General features: G+C 38.8%; 1 protein-coding gene across 4 annotated transcripts; it reads left to right on the top strand.

Annotated features, from left to right (window-relative positions):
* The first annotated feature begins 391 nt into the window (after positions 1–391).
* Positions 392–19052, top strand: rtn4b (reticulon 4b). 4 transcript variants are annotated; one of them, XM_066661120.1, is made up of 9 exons: positions 392–1322; positions 4417–4476; positions 5254–6639; positions 14290–14497; positions 15159–15297; positions 15587–15656; positions 16453–16499; positions 17692–17750; positions 18100–19052. In XM_066661120.1, the coding sequence occupies exons 1-9, from the start codon at positions 599–601 to the stop codon at positions 18140–18142; spliced, it is 2736 nt and encodes a 911-aa protein (XP_066517217.1). In that variant the 5' UTR covers positions 392–598; the 3' UTR covers positions 18143–19052. The 4 variants fall into 4 exon arrangements, with proteins under 4 accessions (XP_066517217.1, XP_066517218.1, XP_066517219.1 ...); XM_066661121.1 differs by lacking the exon at positions 5254–6639 and having other exon boundaries at positions 400–1322; XM_066661122.1 differs by lacking the exons at positions 392–1322; positions 4417–4476; positions 5254–6639 and adding an exon at positions 8641–8822.
* Positions 19053–19958: the final 906 nt, after the last annotated feature.

Here is a 19958-nt window from a genome sequence, read left to right as displayed (position 1 = left end):
AGTCAAATAAAAAGTCTGGTTTATTTCGTAAGTAATAATTATTACTAGATGGAACTAACAATAGATTTTTCCTATGACACATCTTGCTTTTAAATCGTTAACCCTGTATATATCTTTTTAATTGTGTATTTTTAAGTATTTTAGTAATAGTACAGCACTATGTACAATAAATGTCTATTATTTCTAACTTGAGTTTTATTTATTTTATACAGTCTTTGTGATTTTACGCACTTGCAACCCCAAAGAAACCAAACAAAAAGTTTGGGTACCCGTTTGAGAATGTAGGCGTGGTTTTCGCTGGATGTGGGCGAGGCCTTACGTCCCTTTCTGAATTCTCATTGGTTCCTCCTTGGCCAGTCAGGCCTTGGTTTGTATTTCAATATTGGGCAGGAGAAGCAAAAGCGCTTTGGCTGCTTCGGCTGAGCGCTGGCTCTGGGCGTTCAGCTCCACTGTCGCTCATGACATTTTTTTGACATCAGCATCAAGAGAAAATAAACACCAAAAACAGCACAGATTTCAAACAAGTGACGTTCTGAGAGGCAGCTGCCATCTGCGGATTGGAATCAAAGGGGGGAATTTGTTCACGTTTTCAGTCAACATGGCAGACGCTGAAGTTTCCTCCACAACTCCAAATGAAGTGCATGAGGAGTTTGGAGAGGGGGTGATGAATGGGAGCAACAACGAGGCCGAAGCTAAAGAAGAAAATACGGTACTTGTGAGTTTTGCGGCACATGATGAGACTGAGTTAAGAGAAGTAATGAAGGGTGTGGAAACACATACAGCTTTCGAGCCAGAGCCTGCAAAACCCGAGCCTCTGGTGACAAGCTCAATGGAGGAACCACAGACAAAAGAGTCAAAAAAGGAGCAAGAGGAGGAGATCGTACAGACCGCAGACAAAGCCGAGACTGAGCTTCCTGAGAAACTGGATCTGATTTCTTCATCAGAGCCCAGTGAAGTGGAGGAAAGTGAATGGCTCGAGGAGCAGCAGGTTGCAGCAGCAGTAGCAGCGCCTGTGCCGGTACAGGAGGTCAAAGCACCAGAAAAAGAAGCCCCGACAGAGGCTACGGCTGCAGAGAAAGAGGCAATTCCCGAGCAGCCAGAGCCTGAACAGAAGGAGGAGATTGTTGCTGCAGTGCCAGAGCACACTGCAGTTGTTACATCGACTCCAGAGCCTGAGGAGATTAGAGCATCGCCTGTGGAGGTGGTACAAAAGCAGGAGGACTTTGCTGTTTCTGAGTCTGTCGTTGTCAAAGCGGAGGAAACCTTTAAATCTGCCCCAGTGGAGGAGGAACCAGCCCCTGCACCACTACCGCCATCATCACGTGAGTGCTTGCTTTATTTCTTTTGTATTTTGCTGGAAAATGTTTTGACAGCGACATTTGCCACGTTGTATTGCTCGTTATGTGCAGAAGGAAGCTGTGCCTTTTGTTGATAACGCGATAAAGACCTGCAAGCATTAATCACAGTAAAACAAAGCTCCCGTATCAGCTCCTGATGTAGATTTACCACACTGCTTCCATCCCTAAAAGACGCTAACGTGCACATTGTCCAGTCTGGTTGATTGGTTTTTTTTCCATACAGAGCTTAAAACCGTGCCACAGATGAAGCCCAGTAACAATAATTGATGAGACGCAGCGTTACCGTTAGCATACTTGCTAGACCCTGCGGCCCATCTGTTTCAGTGCCAAAAAAATGCCTATAAACGTTAGCGAAATAGAAAAGGGTGAAACAAGACTCCTTAAAAAGCGAGCACTGTCTTTATTCGCCTTCCTGACTCACTATATCCCCGAGACTAGGCCGTTTTCAGTGAATGTAATTATAATATATGCTAGCTAACTGTTTTTGCCGTTGGTGGTTAGCATGTACGTTCAAACAAAGGAGCTGACACCCTTCTCTAATGATGAGGTTTAAGGAATTAATAAAGATAATGATTTCTTCTGTCCTTGTTCAGGGAAAGGACTTTTAAATCAGTTTCCCTTTCCTTATTGTTTAACTAACCCATCCTAATGAATATAAAATGACTCAGGAAGCTGTAGTCTAACATTTACAAATTTCCGACCTAATGGATATATATGGCTTTAATCTTTTCTTTAGAGGGTCTAAACCTGGAAGTTTACGTGTATTTTAGTCTGGAACTGCCGTAGAAATCTCTGACAAGAAGCCACTAGGGCGGGGTTGGTTGAGGTTGAGTACAAAGGCGAGATATGACTGACATGGACTGCTGACTTAATTTCAGGATCAGGTTTTAAACAGCTGTCTCATTATTAGTACAAGTAAACTAATATGGTGAACTCGAGATTTATAATAAGCATACAACCTCTGGAAAAAAAAGTGGCACAGGGGGCTGTTATAAGAAACGACACAAAGCTTTTTAGAAGCCAAGCTTATCTAGAGTACATTTGCCACCCTTTGTACGGGTAGGTTATTTGGCAAACGTTTAATATGAGAATATGTTGATATGAAATGTGAATTGTTTATTATATTTATCATGATATCAATCAAATGTATTCATGGTGTCCACCTCTGCATGTGTCTTTTTGGCCTAACTCCCCACACATTGATAAGGCTGGGATTAGGTTTCAGTGCAGAATGTAATATGGGAAGCTTATCTTCTTTTATTAGATGAGTATGTGGTACAGATGACAATGTGTGATTAAGACTAAATAAATTAGTGGGAAGCACTCCAGTCACCTCAATCCATATGTGCCTTTTTTTTCTAGGGCCGATTTCTCTCATTAAGCCTTATTTTAGAATAAGTTACAGTGCAAGAGGTGAAAATTGACAGGAAAGTGTTTTATCCTATGCTTTGATTTATTACGGGAAACCCTCCTTTTGTATATAAGACGTTGATGAGGGTTTTTTAATTATTTATTTATTTATTTTTTATTTTTGTAATACAATAGTACCATCATCCTTTGTATTGTGTTCTTGGCTCCCAAAGGCCTTTACTTGAACTGATGTGGCTCACAAGTGGAAAATACAATGATGCTGCAACTTTCAGGAGGAGTGTGTTTTGCACTGTTCAGGCATTTCAGGACATTGTGTCAGAGGTTTTTTTTTTTAACGTTTTTTGGTAGACCACACCCTTCAAGCAGTCCACAAATCTGCTAGATGAGTTTAGGGGGAGGGCCAGGGTCTGATCTGAAATATAGCAATAACCTATATATAGAGCATGTTGTCCATGCTACTGCTGGTGTTCATTTCAATTGCTTCTTCTCAGTAATGCTGTAAAAAGCAAGGCTCTGGGTGTGTCTTTTCCACCCACGCCTACTCATTAGCTCATTGTGGGCCATATCCTGAAATTACAGTGCATGTCATCCACAGTTTACAATGTCTATGCAAATGTTTTTGCTCCCTTCTGCTGAACAGACCAACATAGATGCAGTTGTCTGGTGTTCAAAATATTTGTTGGGGTTATAGACATACACTAAAATTCAAAAGGTGGGGCATCACTGATTTGAATTTTAATGTTGCAGGCACCTGTATACAATCATTCTATTCTGCTACTATCCTATGGATTTCAATAAATCTGTTTGGAAAAAAGTAGATATCAAACATTGTTTGATGGTTTCAAACTGATTTGAAAAAGCTATTTACATATGAAGGTAGTTATAATGTCTCCAGCATGCCTGTATTTTAAAACATGATAATCAAATTTCAGATAACAAAGAAATGGCTAATGAATATCTCTAGTACATTATTTATAATGTAATAATTTCTTAATTTCCCACAAGGCACTTTTATATGCCCCTAGATGCTAACTAGTATTTTAATCTACATGTTATTACTGAACAAGTTACTATAATTATTTATATAACAGGTGATAGTAAATTTTCACCAGAGACCAGTATAAATGACTTGAATGGCAGTGGTTAAAAACAACCATAACATCTTTGTTAGGGTAGAAGCTCAAAGTTTTTAGTAATGGACAACCAGAGAGAAGTATATTTGCTTTACACAGGTATGACAAACCCACACTAATCCAGATTGATCCTCATTTGTGCAGTGATCAAAGACTGAGAAAGAACTTACAGAAACTGAGATGCTGCCTGCATTCGGTGAAGACAGTGAAGGACTGCTCAGGAAGCACTGGATTGTGATTGTGTTAAGATCATTGACATAGTGGTCAAGGGCTTTTGCGGTTTTATTCTGTTACATTTAAGTTCTGCTATACCTAATATACCTTAAGGGGTATTAGTTTAAACAAATTAAAACATAGTAGAGGGATCTTAACAGAAGCTTCTGGCCTGCACATCATTTGAAGCAGTTTCCTCAATGAACTTTGCAGAGCCATGTGGGGGTGTATATTACCACCGTTTGGCTTGTGCAAAGCTGCATCCTCTTTGTTGTGTTTTGCATCTTATGAAAACATGTCACTGTTTCCCTATTACAATAATATATTTTATGTTCTTTCAGATGAACCCAGTCTTCCTGCCCCTGCTGCTCCACTTCCACCTCTGATGCAATTTACCTCAGGTAAGTTCCCTATGCTCTGCAAACTCATTTTACTGCTACTCTTTTACTATTAATTATTTACTATTAATTATTTACTATTAATTTGCTGATACTACCATGCATGACCAATCTTTGGGAGAGATGTATTAAATATTTATTAACTGAAAAAAATTGTACTAATAAGTAAAACAAAATAATTGTTATGAATTACCTTTTAAAGGTATGTGATGGATTAACTGTTCAAGGCTTTATTAAAGTACTTGAAATGTAATTTCTTTCTTTGGTTTTTGGTTGAAGTTTTACATAACGTCAACGAACGTGTTGTATTGGGAGGGATATGTGTGAAATGTAGCCTGTTCATTTCTGATGGGTGAGGTCTTGGGCTAGTGCATGTTCTGACCACTTTGACTACTTTCAATGTCTTTGAGCAAACAAACAATGTTCTGTCCTGATATGTCATATTCTTCTTTGTCTACCTAAGAAGCAGGGAGTTTTTCTGCTTCTGTTTTATCCTTGATTTTTCCCTTCCCTCTCTGTCCTGAATATGTGAAAGAACGTCCCCTGCCAGATCTGCCTAGTGTCATTGAATATAAATGGCCAACAAACCGAGAAGGCATACACAGATACACAGGCACGCGCACATCCTTTCACAATAGATTGCGAAAATGTGGCACAGGCTTTTTTTTTTTTTTTTTTTTTTTTTTTTACTTCTGGAGAGGGCAAAACATCATCATAGGCGAAGCCTTAAACACAAGATAACCCTTCATTTAAATTTTCCCCTTACCTCTAATTCAACAGAGAGCGGAAATTCCTCACTCATAGCTTCACAGGATATTACGAAGATAACCATGGATTCGTTTGGCAACGATTCACCTTCTAGGAACCCGCCTAGATATGAGCCAGATGTACTGAACCAGTCAGATGACGACTTAATGTTTGAAATGAAAAGAAATTCATTTCAAGATTTCTCACCTGTTGACCACCCTAGCAGTGAGTTCTCTCACTTTGGAGAAACTACAGCAGACACAAGAGCGGCAAAGATGTCAGACAGTCCATCTCCAGATCTGGTCCAGAATGCCCATGAAGGAGAGCTACAGGATGATTTACAGGATTACGAGTCGTCTTTTGATTCCAGGGAGGCGGCCACTGAATCACTAAGGCACCAACTCGCATCTTCTGACCTTTTTACAACCACCTCTAAAGAGCATGAGGATGTTTTGCCACCCTCCCTCCCAGACATTTTGAAGTCTTCACCACTCAACCCAGACAAAGTAGACTCTGGATCATCTGAGGGAAGCCCTGATTTCAGTCCAGTTCACAGAAGTGGAAATGATTCGCCAAATGCCCCCTTCTCCCTGTCCGCAAACAATCCTTTTGCTTTTGAAACCAAGGTTCCTTTGCTCAAGGAGATGACTGAGGAGACTGAGGCAAGGGCTGCTGCTGCGGCTACTGATATGTCAAATCTAGAGGCAGACAGTGCTTCAGAAAAAATATTTGGCACTTTTGACCTTGTTAAAGAGGCAGAGGTCTCCCCAAAGGGCAATGAAACCGCAATTGAAGACCAAGACGATTTCAAGAGTTCAAGTCAAGATTCGGTTCAGATGGTTGACAGATTTGAATGTCTAAGCTTCCCAACCGGAAAGGCTCAAGAACACTTTGATTCTGAAAGTCCTTCTGCAGACTCACTCTCTCCAGTATTGGAGGCCATGGCAAAAAACCCAGCAAGTTTTCAGATTGAACAAGACAAGAATTTCATCAAGGAGGAGGCTGAGGCCGCTGACGAGGTTTCTGAGCATGAAGTGTCATCTGAGGAGTTTGAGTTTGTTGAGAAGCCACCTCGAGGTGCCATTGATGAATTTCTGGAAACATTAGATAACTCCAAGTTCGCTTCCAAGGCTGATGACGAGGACCTGCTGCCAAAATTTGCAGAGAAGACTGCAGAAAAAGAGGCCGATGCAAGCCCTGCAGCACAAGAAACACAGAATCAGAGTTCTTACCTTTTGCTCACCGAACCCTTAGATGGGGCTTCTCAGGCAAGAGGTAAGGCTGGCCTAGAATTATCAGATTTCCAAGTGCCCTCCCAGGCTCCTTTGGCACATGTACCTGTGATCAAAACCGAGACGATGACCACGAAGGAAGCAGAACCAAAAGCCATCAAGCTGCCTAGCCTGGGTGCGGGAACAGGTAAATTTGTGGATGTTGCAGCAGAACTTTTATTTCATTTCTGTGAATGAAGCCATCGTATCCCAGTCACCCCCCTCCCCCACCCCTTGTTTCAGTGTTATTTCGTCTCCTTCATCATTAATATACTGCATTTTCTGTTCTCACGCTGCATGTTGTGATGGTCATGAAGCATGCCGGTGTTGGTAATGTTGAATGTTTAGTTTTATTACTCGTTTGAGTGTTCCATTACTTTCATAAACCTTTATTCATCTCCCCTTTTTTTTACCAATATCTACTTACATCTTATAGTTCATTTTTGTTTACCAAGTTCATATTTATTTGAATGAAAACATAGTTATATCTCAACATTTCAGTAAATGTGTTTTTCTACTGGGCACTTTTAACACCAGAAAACCATAACTGTTATTATTCAGTTTTTAAAATAACTTCAACTTTAACCTGTTTCTGAAATCGTGGTTAAATAGAAGTGAAGCTTTTGTTAAAAAAATATTTGATATTTTTTAAAATGAATAATACATATTTCACGATTCATTCTGAGAAAGAGCCTTAGATAGGAACTTTTTTTTTTTTATCTTGATCCAGTCGTTTTACAGTCCTGTTTTCTAACAGACTGCATTTAAAGTTAAAACTGTGCACACATGGTTAACAGAGCTACTTGTATGTGATTTGTGTTAAAGGTCAGCTACTTCACGTTTCCCTTGACCAAGCATTTTCCTAACAGAACTGTCGTAGTTTGTCTCAGGGCTAAAATAAGTCAGATGAGTTAACACACAAATCTCCTGTTGGTTTTAGCATATCCGATCAAGCATTATTAGTTGCAAGATCAGTAAGGAACTACATGCCTGCATTGCGACACAGGGTCATCAAAAGCAGATAGTTTATCAGACACTGTTGCCTAATTTGTTTGACATGAATGATTGCACTGGTTACAGCAGAGAATGTTCTGTGTCTGAAGGCAGGTGTTCAGAACTTTGTGCTGGTTTTTTTTTAATACTGAACATGGTTTGCTGTGGGCCCCAGAACCACACCTTGAATGAGCATAAAGCTCACTTGTTCTTTGGAACTTTGTTCTTTGGATTTGCTGGAATGACATCACTGAGTGAATGAGAACCACTGTTAATCTGTTATTTATGAGTTATCTTTGGAGCAGCTAAGCTTTTGATTACAGTGTAACCACAATAACCTGAACGTTTGAAAAAGTGACGAGCTGTTAGGCCTCAGTATTTTTTACTTTGAAAGAGGCGCCCTCTAGTGGTCTTCTCCGTATTAACTGAACGCTTGTGCTTCAAAATTGCGCACTGTCTGGAATATGTACAAGCTCCTCTTTATTTTGCTTTATACCCCATTGTAGAAGAATGATGTTGCTCTCTTTAACTATTTGCATCAACACTTTGGCATAATACATACATGTTTTATTCTAATGAAGCCAAAATCTTTTTAATACCACCTTGTAAAGAGAGGTCTAAATATGTACAGATGTGGAATTTGTATAACACTAAATGGGGTTTTTTCCAGTATCCTAGAAAGAATAGTTTTGTTTAATGAAAGCCTATTAATATGATACAAAAAGCTTTCTATGTGTATCAGAGGGAGGAGGGAGTTTAAAAGGAAGGTGTAGGTTTGTATTTGCAGATGTAAATTTTAAGGAGAAAAGTGTGGTGGGGAGAGAGAGAGAGGTGGGGGTAGTCGCTGCGTCAGTGCATTAGTGGTTCCCCGAGCCAGCAGACAGTCAGCTGACCCCAGTCCCGCAGCCTGAGAGAGAGAGAGAGAGAGAGAGAGAGAGAGAGAGAGAGATGAGAGAGAGAGAGAGAGGAGTGAGAGAGAGAGAGAGAGAGAGAGAGAGAGAGAGATGAGAAGAGAGAGAGAGAGAGAGATAGAGAGAGATGAGGAGAGAGAGAGAGAGAGAGAGGAGAGAGAGAGAGAGAGAGAGAGAGAGAGAGAGAGAGAGAGAGAGGAGAGAGAGAGAGAGAGAGAGAGATGCGCGCATCATCTCACTTAAGGGAGCTCTTCCTTCTCGTCGTTTGAGTGTTCGACACCCCCCCGCCCCGCATGCTGCTGCAGCTCTACGCTCCTCACTTGGCTTGGAATGCAAGTTGATCCCCTGCAGAACGGCCCTACCATCTACAGGGAAAGCGCAATGGACAATAAGGACAATCAGCCTCCACCAAACTGGAAAGACCAGGGTACAGCAACAATGTTTGCTATACTAAGAAACCAATTCGCAGGCTAGTTTGCTGCCAGGTGACTTCTGAAGTTCTTATCGTTCGTGGTGGTAGAGTAACCTGAGCTGTTGCTTATTCTGTACTGTTACGGTGTCAGTTAAGTTTGGACAGTTTACTAAGCTTTATTACAGTTGCGCATGTTTTGATTTTTATTTTATTTACTAGATTTTTAGCTGATTCTTTTATATAGAAACGTGTTTTTGTATTGAAAATGTTCATGAGCAGACCTTTGGACCTGATATAGCTTGCCTGTGATTACAGATATGGGGTGTTCAAAGGTCCTGGGTGAGGTAGGGATGATCTGTGCCAAAAGTATCTGCAGATAGATGATTTGCTGATATTTGCATGCCTGCCAGGTTGATCTGGAGCCATCTAAGGACAACTACATGTGAAACCGTTTTTTTTTTTTTTAACTATCAGTACCAAGTACAGTTAAGGTTCTGTTTCTCAAGTTGTAAATCTGACTTCTGTATTTTGTGTCACTTTTCTCCAGTTTTAATCAACGCACTTTCAGCTTGGGCTCAGAAGTTTACTAGTTGTCTGCTGATGATCATGAGTGCTGTATTGGCGACAGACTAAAGATGCTGTGTCACAATTGACTCGCATTGCAACAGTGAGGGCATTGTGCTCAGGGTCAGCTCTATCTACCACAATAAGATAATTAAGTACATAGTCGTAAAGGAACGAAGCGTTTTTGCATTAGTGGCCTCTGTAAATGTTGAAGGTCCTTCATGAATAATGGATTCAATACAATATTGGTCTTTCAGGCTTTTAATACTTCAGTACTGTTAACATGTGTTTGGATCTGAAGATGTAGTGGTTGGGGCAGCAATGATTTAATGAAGGCTAAGTATGTGTAAACTTTGCATTCTCATTAAAATTGGTGTGATCCGTTTATTCTGTTTATATTTTATTTTATTTTTTTCTAGCTTCACAAGGGGAAAAAATTACAGCACTTAATGGAACTTGTAATTCCCTGGCATCACTCACTCAGTCGAAACTGCTCCACTTTGGGAGTGCTATTTAGTGCTTTGTATCAAAGATGGTGTTCTTGCTTGAAAATGGCTGTATTGTAAATATTCCTTTGCATACAGTACAACATTAATTCTGTTTAACACAGTTTAAGTGTTAGAATTAGCCGAGCACACATTCTCAGTTCCTCTGAGGTTTTGTATGTTGTCTGTGTGGTTTTGTGGATGTGTTAAGTTTAGGGACTTTTTAAAAAGAATTACTAGCTATGTTGTGGGGATGCAGCTAAATTCTTCTACTTTAACAAGAGATGTTTTATTATTATTTTAATTTAGCTGCAGTGAGAACAAGAGATGCTGAACATGTCTGTTGGAAAGTCTCGTTTCTTTAAAAGGCCTGTATCAAATTTATTACTGTTGTCACAGAAAGCAGCAATATGGTGTTTATCATGACCAATATAAGACTAGAGTTCATTTAGAGACATTTTACATGTATATTTACAGCTTAAACTTGCACTTTTATCCTGAGCAATTTACACTGACTGGAAAAATAAAAGGATTTGTATGTATTTAAACAAGATCAAATTGCCCATGAATTAAGAAACCTAATAAACTTGCACAATGACCAATAAAACCTGGCATAAGTGCAATGGAACACACGTTTAATAATTCCTATATGTTACAGTTTGCTAGCTGCATCACCTGGATGCCACCAGAGGCAGAGATGCTGCTCAGAATGTTACTAATTCTGTACTATTTTTAAACCAAGGCCTGAAATCTATAGTAAGGGACACGGGGGTCGAAATTTAATCCTAAAGTTGTGTTAGCCTGGAGTCTTAAGCCCAACAGACCAATGCCTTGTACTTATATCTGGTGTTATTAGCCTAGTCACATCATACATCTCAGCTTGAAAACAAAGTTTGTGAGGAGTTTGTTAGACTGCCTCCTTGGCAAAAATATGCTCATTATTCTAATATGTTTTTTTTTTAATGAGAGTGCATGGAACTGGTAAATTGTTATTAATATCGTTATTTAAAACAAAACAAAAACACCGTACGTTGTTAAGCTCCAGATATTTTAGACAAGGCTTTTTGTGTGCGTGTGACTGTTTTAAAATCCGAGATGAAATGCCCTCTACGTGTGAATGTGTTGATACTGGGTGCATTTAGCGTCATCGTGCGCGCATGCGCGTTTGGGCTCCTTCTCGCTGAACCCGCAGGAAGTGCGCGCGCGCTCTTTCTGGCGCTTCTGTGTGTGTTCGTGCCTCCCGGAGCTTCAGGCGGCGCGAGATGGACGCAGATCGGGGTCAGTGACATTATTACATCATACACCGGCTGTGTTTATCTACAGATCCGTAAATAAATTACGAAAACACGCTATGTATATTGAGGGTGATGGTCGCTTTTATCGTTCCGGGGCTAGTGCAGACGCTGGGGAGGACGGGAGAGGAGACGCGAGTATGTTGCCCTGCTCCGTTATTTTTAGCTTTGCCCGAAGCTGCGCACTGCTTACCATATGTAGGCAATCCGCCCGGGAGAGGCTTTCAAAGCCTTTCATCGCGCGCCGGGGGTGGGAGCGAGAGCGCGCGTGCGTTTGTGCACGAAATACGGGGTCCGTGCAATGCAACAAGTACGGGCTTTCTTAAAACCACGCAACTAGCTAATGTCTTTAAGAGTTGTTGTTTTTGTTGGTGGTTTGCGGTTTAATAATGTAGACGTCATAATGCAGTAGTGATGTAATAATTGGATGATGTAACAATGCGTTACTTTATGGGGTGAAAGGGTCAACCCATACAGTCAGAGATGCAAGATTTCAGTACTCTTTTCTCTAGTCTGTTAACCACATGCTAGTAGACCAAAATATTGGACTCCTCACATCTAAAACAATTAATGTATAGTCGCATCATTTCATTTGGCAAATGAGCCCACACTAAGAAATTTTATCTTTAAACAAACAAAAATAATGCGTTATTTTACTTACAATATTAAATATGGTGGGTTATAACAGAGCATCTAGAAGAGAAACAGTACAGACTTAAGGCAAATATCCTGACCAACCTACATCAAACAGTCAGGATGAATGGAGCGTGCCACAAGTCTAGCAACACACCCTTGTTTTTATTTTGATATTGCCCCAGTTACTGCCACAGTGAAATCGCTTGAAAGTTGTTTGCTCAAAGGCCAGCATTAGTGAATATTAATTAAACCTCTATTATGCAACACAGTTCTGTGTATAATACTGCTCCTTTATGTTTAGTAAGAAGGGAGAACAACATAAAATGTGGCCTGTTTTTTTTTAATATATACTTTATCTTTTCTCAAATATATTAAAATGAAAAAACAATCAGACATTGATAGAATTAGGAATGTTGATTTAATTATGGATCTTTGCATTTATACAGTTTGGGGGCTTTCAATAAGAGGTGTACTGTGTCTAGTGTTTGACTCCTGTGTTTGTACAGTATGTTCAGTTTGTGCTGCAGCTAGCTGTTAGCCAGCCCCCATATTTGTCTCAATGTTACACTTGACTTCCATGTCAAGAGACGTCAGGCGGTCAAAAAATAACCTCTTTCAGATCTAATTCTGGATTGACCTGAACGGAATTGCCACTGTCAACCAAGTGCTTCAAGGCTAGCTGTCATGGGCAAACGTGAAGTTCATGTTGGAAGCCACAGAAGCTGACAGAATGCACGTTTTGTGTGAAGTGCATTTGATTTAAGATGAGTCTTAAATAGAAAGTCAGCTGACTTTGTAACTTTAGACACATTATGCATCTGTTTGAACATAATGTTAACGTGTAATTTCGCATAAATAATATCTTGCCATAACAGCAATAGAAATATAGTTTAGAAGCAAACAAATATTTTAAATTCATAAAGATGAGAGGAGGCACTTTAAGAGCTGGAAAAAATAAAAATTTCATTAACCAAACCAGGGAAATTTAAATTTAAAGTGTTAAGTCTCATGTATTAAAGAGAATGTTTTCGTGATAGAGGGTGTCCCTTCAGATGAGTCAAGCTAGCTCTAGATATAGTTTAAGAAACAAGATGCTGAAGAGGATTAAACAGTCTAACGTTTCTTTAAATGGCTTCACACACAAATATAAAGGTCCCAGAAAGGGTTTTAAGTGCGTAGGTTTGCTGGCCATTATAAGATAGATATAGAATAAAAACATTTGTTTATCGCCAAAACTAAAGTTTTCCTAGTAAACTATTTCATGACACCATGACTATATATATCTGACTGATCGAAAACAGAGAAAAGTTTATGGAAAATGGATGGAATTCCCCTTGAACCTGCAAACCTCAGAATTCTGCTCTGCTGGTGGGTGCTTTTGAGTGAGCAGCTGTTCCACTGAAAGTAGGTAGGGATTAAGCTGAGAGAGATGTGATGAGCACACAGCTCTGGATAGAGTCTGGCTATTTTTCAGGGTGAAGCAAGGTTCATGTGGGTATAAAGTGATTTTTTTCCCTAAGGTTTTTAAGCCAAATGAGGTCAGGAGAGTTACCACACAGACATGCCTACAGCCAGAAAATATGGATTTTCCTTTTTTGTAATGACCTGACAACTGCACAAAGCCGCTTAATCCAATTGCCATTGTTTGACCAGATATTATAATTTTATTTAGGTGTAGAAATTAACTTAAAAATTTAAAAATAAAATCCATTTATTTTTAAGGCATACTTAGTTTCACTTTACTTGTGAGAATCATAAAACTACTGCTGTTATATGATATTGCATATTTTCCATGTAGTGGAGTTCAGAGGATACAAAGATCAATACTAGGCATAGATCATGAGCTTATTACTAATGTTTATTTTGAGGAGTTTGTTTCATAGATGTTTCTAGATGTTATATTTGTTCTCATCTACATCCCTACCTCACCTGCAAGTGTTTATGATCAGTGAGAAATCACAAGAGTCAAACTTAGACAGTGGGTGGCATATATATGGTTAGAATTAATGTTTGCTAATATCTTAATAGGAAATAAAAACCTTGTGTATAAGAATAATTTCTTATAATATGCTAAATTCTTGGAACATGTTTAATGATGGGGACCTGGAGGTTGTGGGTTTGATTCCCGCTCCGGGTGACTGTCTGTGAGGAGTTTGGTGTGTTCTCCCCGTGTCCGCGTGGGTTTCCTTCGGGTGCTCCGGTTTCCTCTCGCGGTCCAAAAACACACGTTGGTAGGTGGATTGGTGACTCAAAAAGTGTCCTCCAGGGTATATTCCCACCTTGCGCCCAATGATTCCAGTTAGGCTCTGGACCCACCGCAACCCTGAACTGGATAAGCGCTTACAGATAATGAATGAATGTTTAATGATGCTACTTGTTCCCTGTTTTGGGATCCTTTAAAATTTTCCTGATTACGGCCTTCTACTGCTCAAGTTTGACTCTTGTTTAAAGTCCTTGTTTGGTCATTTTTGCCTAGTGACTGAGCTGTATGTCTTACTGTTGCAGTGGTGGATCTCCTGTACTGGCGGGATGTGAAGAACACAGGGGTTGTCTTTGGAGCCTGTCTCCTGCTCTTGCTCTCGCTCAGTGTGTGCAGCATCATCAGCGTTCTCTCCTACGTGGCCCTGGCCCTCCTCTCCGTTACTGTCACATTCAGGATATACAAGGGCATCTTGCAGGCAATCCAGAAGTCTGATGAAGGACACCCATTCAAGTGAGTAATGCAGGAGTGATGTGCACTCTGAATAATCCAAATAGCAGAAGACCCGTAATGTTAAGGGATGTAAAATTGTTTATCTGCAGTGAAAAGAGGGGAAAAAAGGGTATATGTCAACTTCTCAAAAACAGGGATTAATACTACTACAATTATTTAGCAGTTGTAATTCATAAGGGTTTTTCTATATTTTAAGTCTCCTTGACTTCCCAAAATGGAATGCAGAATTTATTCTGGCACCTAAAGCTGCATATTAAATTACGAGTACAAACAGATGGGTGGTTATTAGTGCTCAAATACATAGTTTGCTTGAGTTTTTAAGATGTGTCTGTGAGCATTGGGGTGTGTATATGTTTGCTGAGGATCTACCTCTATGCCTTATCCGTTTTCCTGGCAGCTATGCAAACTAAGCCTTTCTCTTGACGTCTCATTAGCTTCTCATTTGGATCAAATAAGCTGGCTTTAGCATTAAGAGAAACTGATTGGGCTCCACTCTAACTAAGCTGGTTTAGAACACCTCAAATATATCTCCAGCATCTGTTTAGATAATTGCCAAATAAAAAATGCCAGCTAATTATTGTGTCATTTGTGATCAGCAGTTTTAGTATGTGGTCTGAGAAGTTATTGAACTGGGAATAAATTATGGATTTTCTCTCTTTAGGCAGTATCTCGAGCAGGATGTTACTTTGCCTGAAGCCGTGGTCCATAAATATAGCGACGTAGCCCTCGGGCGGATCAATTCCACTATTGTCGAGTTGCGCCGCCTGTTCCTGGTTGAGGACCTGGTTGACTCTCTCAAGGTGAGGGTCCTACTTTTAACCTTATTTAACATGGATTAGTTTGACTGGTGATGGTAATGTGGTTCTAGTGATTACCAGCAAGAGCCATAATCTCACACTAATGGAATGACAAAACCTGCTAATAAACACATGCTGTGCAGCTTGATTGTATAGCATTACTTCTGTCTGGGCTATCAGTTTTAACTGAAGAAATGTAATAATGCACCATTTTAAGGTGGAAAAGGAGCGTGTAAATGAAATGGAACAGAAATATCATTCAATTTCATTTGTGTGGTTTCTCACTATTTAGTTTGCTGTGCTTATGTGGATTCTGACATACGTTGGTGCCTTTTTCAATGGACTCACTCTTCTCATTCTGGGTAAGGCCTGTTCCACCACATGGATTTTGACCAGAGTTTTGGTTTAATATGTTATTCATTAATTAAATAGCTACTGCCTGTGTTCTCAGGAAAGTGTTTTTTTTTTTTAGTTAGTCAGTGATCTGAAAGATTTGAACTTCAGCTTTAATTCCTGATGGTAGTTATTCATCTGTGTTCTTGATGCTAATTTTTATTTATTTATTTAAGCATTTAATATTTATTTAAGCACTCAGAGTAGCAGTAATAAGATTTAAACAAAAAATAATAATTATTACTAAGTACTTTTTTCTCACTTCCCTCATTGTGTGTCATAAGCTTCGTGGGAAGCCAACTAATTACATGATTTGCATTTTTCTCTAAGCATATTGAGGTCATTTGAAAGATACTTCAGGGTGGTTTTATACATATTAGATTGAGTGAAACAAGGAAAGGATTACCTCACTAGTTGTCAACTATTGTTGGAATATAAAGAAAGAGAGAGAATAAAAGCTTTATAGTACAGCTTTAACAAATTACATTTGACCAAATGGCAAAGTAACCATTTTACAAAGTTATTTCCAGTATTTTAAAGTGACTAGACTGCTAGGTATTTGATTCAACTTACTAAACTAACACACAAAATTTAGCTTATATATTATCTTTAAACTGCACACAGGGGAAAATACTGTAGGCCATTTAGTAGGTTTCTGGGTAAGTGGAGCATATACTTCTTGCAGAGTGGTTGCTATTGTGAACTGAATGGAGTAAAACTGAATATTTCTCTAAAATACTTCTTTAAATTCTTTCAATCTTTCAGGTCTGGTCAGTGCTTTCACTTGTCCAGTGGTCTATGAAAAGCATCAGGTAAGGAGAGTGATTCTGTTTCAGATGAAGGAATATGAATTGGGTTTAAAGCATGGCTGAATGTTTTCATCTAATCTAATACCAGCTGGAGTAAGCACTAGGAATGCAGCGTTATCAATACAAGTAGACGTTTTAAATCTCTCTTCTGCAGTCCTGCAAAAAAATTTTTAACAGTTTTTCCAAAAATAGTGCTTGGTAAAATAACATATGAGCATAACTTTCCTTTCAGTTCAGATTGGTTGTTGTTGGGGGTTTTGATGACATGTCTTAACTTGTGCAACTGAATATGCCTGTAAACAGGTTAAAAATATAGGAACAAAGATAAGGACATTCCTGAAAGCCCTAGGAATAATTAATCATGTTATCATTATTCATTTTTATTTCCCCACACAAGATGAGGCTGTTCTAACATCCATCACAAAACAGCTGCATTGCAGTTTTTCAGACCTGAGGGTGGTCTCTTTAAACATTTTGAACACAGCAGTGTAGTGAATATGCCAAGTATTTGTCAGTAGTTATTGACATGCGAGTCTTAAAGAGAGGAAGAAACATGCATTATATAAAAATACCCAACCTGCTACACAGAAATTAAATAAATGCAATTAATCAACTCTCTTTGTTTTAAGAATGACCCCTTTTTACAAATTCACCTGCAAAACGTACACATTCATCTGCAAAAGATACAAAATCATCTGCAAAACATACAAATTCAGCTGCAAGAGGTACTTTTGATGTAATGTTTGACTTTAGGTTGATCTAGTTTAGTCACAGTTTGGTTTCTTTAGAAGATAACCAAAACATTTAATTCAGTCCGTTTCGATTTAGATGGTATTCTGTCTGTTTTGTTTTAGATGTTGAAGTACACCGTTTCCTTTAGGCTTAGTACCTATGCAAATACATGTTATTCCCATTTGTACGCCCTGTCCCACTTATTATTTTCTCATTCTGTTGTTTAATTGTATGCTTATTGGATTACGATAACAATATATACTTTTAAATCTTCGTTTTACCATACTTTAATGTTAGTGGAAAACAAACAGAGGGTTTCTAATCCCAAAAATCTCCCTGTAACATCCCTTCCTACAGTTACACTCGTACAATACTGTACGTGTTACGATATCTGTAGTATTAGTGTTTGTTATTATTAATTTTTGTATGAACTTTGTTGAATATTTGTTACTTGTCCCTACAGACACAAATTGACCACTACATCGCCCTTGTAAACAACCAGATCAAGGATGTCGTTGGGAAGTAAGTCCAGTTTGCCATATATGTCTAAAATACAGCAGGAAATTCTATGCCAGCTCACCTCAGTCCTGTCTATTTCATCTTCTGTACTGTGCTTCCATTAAAAATGTAAAGCAAGTAAAATCAGTCAAACAGTTTGAACGGAGCAGCATTTGAAAACTGCTCCAAATTGTAGAATTAGCCACAAATGAATGAATGAACTTATCCTGATTAGTCTAAAGCTGGGGGAAGATATTTTTAGTTATACATTGGAATAAAATAATCAAATATGATTTATTAATGTTTTGTGAATTAGTAAATTCTTTAAAATATTAAAGTTTAATAACTATCATTTCTTAAATTATTTCTGTAGGATCCAGGCTAAAATCCCTGGTGCGAAGAAGAAGGCTGAGTGAAGACAGAAAGTGAAAGAAAAGAAAAGGAGTCGATCACGTTCTGGCTGGTGGTGTTGCTCTGAGGATTAGGGTGTGGTGCCCTCCTCTACACTCTTGTTTTCATACATCTCTTTTTCTCCTACTGAAGCCCTCACACCCTGTGGAAGAACCATGTTTCTCAATCCTCTTTTCCAGTGTCTTTCCTCCTTTGCTCCCCAAAAGGTCACTCTGATGAAGTTGTAAACCATTTGAGCCACTACATGTTTTTCTTGAGACACTGACTGCTATAAACGTGCAAATAACATCTTTACTCTGAGTGTCACAAACCTCTGCGCAAGAAATAGTATTCCATTAACTGGTTTTGTTGTTTTCTAAATCCCCATGTATTTCAGAAATAATTTAAATATTTTTTTTTGTTTTTGTTTTTTTTAATGAGGGAGTGTTAAATGGTACCACTTTATTTGGGCAAAAACTCTATCTGTCCATTTTTGGTATTATTTAGTGTTACTGTGATTGTACTGTTTTATTGATTAACTGTGTAGACTTTCACAAAGCTTCTTGCTCTTAACAGTGGCTCTTGTGTACTAGCAAAGAGTTGCTCCATAGCACTTCATGCTTCTGAGTATTTCTAGGCAAATAGAATCTTGCAAGATTAAGAGCATATATCGAGACATCATTTCACCTCATTGCAGCTATTATAGTGAAATCTCTGGAAGAACACGTTTACAGACGCTGACTTAAAAAAAATTATATTTAAAGTTGTTTATCTGTGGACCCAATACCTACAGCTGCAAAGTTATGTAACATGAAAACTTAAAGCATTGTTTGTTATGCAAGTAATTGTGAATGATACTTCATACAGTCGTGGTGAACTCAGTGGAATGCATTGTGAAATGTAAACAAGCACCAATAAAGCTTCTAGACAACTTGAGTCCATTTTTCTTTTCTTTTTTCTGTAATGAAATGTTTGTTAAATAATTGACTGTTATTGTAGATTAATGTGATTTTAAATTAAGAAGCACATTCATCATTTTGTTGACTGGTACCGTCAAGGGTGTGTTCCTGCCTTGTACAACATGAGTCCAGGTAAGCTCTAGCCCCACAGTGTCCTTAATAGTAATGAGACACTTGGAGAAGATGAACAAATGAATTAACCTTCATTTAACAGTACATAGCTTGTTACATTAATATATATTTTTAATGTGATGTAATTTATTTTGTATAAGTACAAATAAGCTGTAAAGTATTAAGGACATGATTTTAAAGGATTTATTTATATAAGCATACACAAGATAGGGGGCACTACAACGAAACAATGATCGGGATTCACGGTGAACAGTAGTTACTGGCACACCAGTGAAACTGCCTAGTTCTATTCAAATAATATACCGTAAATTAGGGTGACCAGACGTCCTCTTTTACTCGGACATGTCCTCTTTTTTAGACTTAAAAAATGTCACAAACGTCCGGGATTTTGTTTTTCTAGAGCTTACATAGAATTTCGAGAAGCGTTTCGTTCACGAACTAGTCCCGCCCTCCCCTACTCCGATTGGTTCGCTTGAGTGAGAAGGGGCCGTGGTTAAATAGCCTAAAATTTTCTGATTGGACGGTCTGACTGTAGAGCTACCGTTATTGGTCGATATTCTTCTCTGTAAACATTTAATTGGTCAGTCTGCACATCAGTAGTCGCCCACCCCCGGTCACCCTACGTAAATACTATTATTTCTCTGCGGGGGGGAGGGGGAGCAGTTGGTTCTTTATCACAGTGAAGGGCTTTTTAAAATCAATTTTGGAAAAACATGAACCATTTTTTAGAGTCAATATAAAACTCCTATGA

Source organism: Hoplias malabaricus, chromosome 2 (genome assembly GCF_029633855.1).
Source record: "Hoplias malabaricus isolate fHopMal1 chromosome 2, fHopMal1.hap1, whole genome shotgun sequence".
In the NCBI taxonomy this organism is placed as follows: Eukaryota; Metazoa; Chordata; class Actinopteri; order Characiformes; family Erythrinidae; genus Hoplias; species Hoplias malabaricus.
This window is presented reverse-complemented; position numbering and strand designations above follow the sequence as displayed.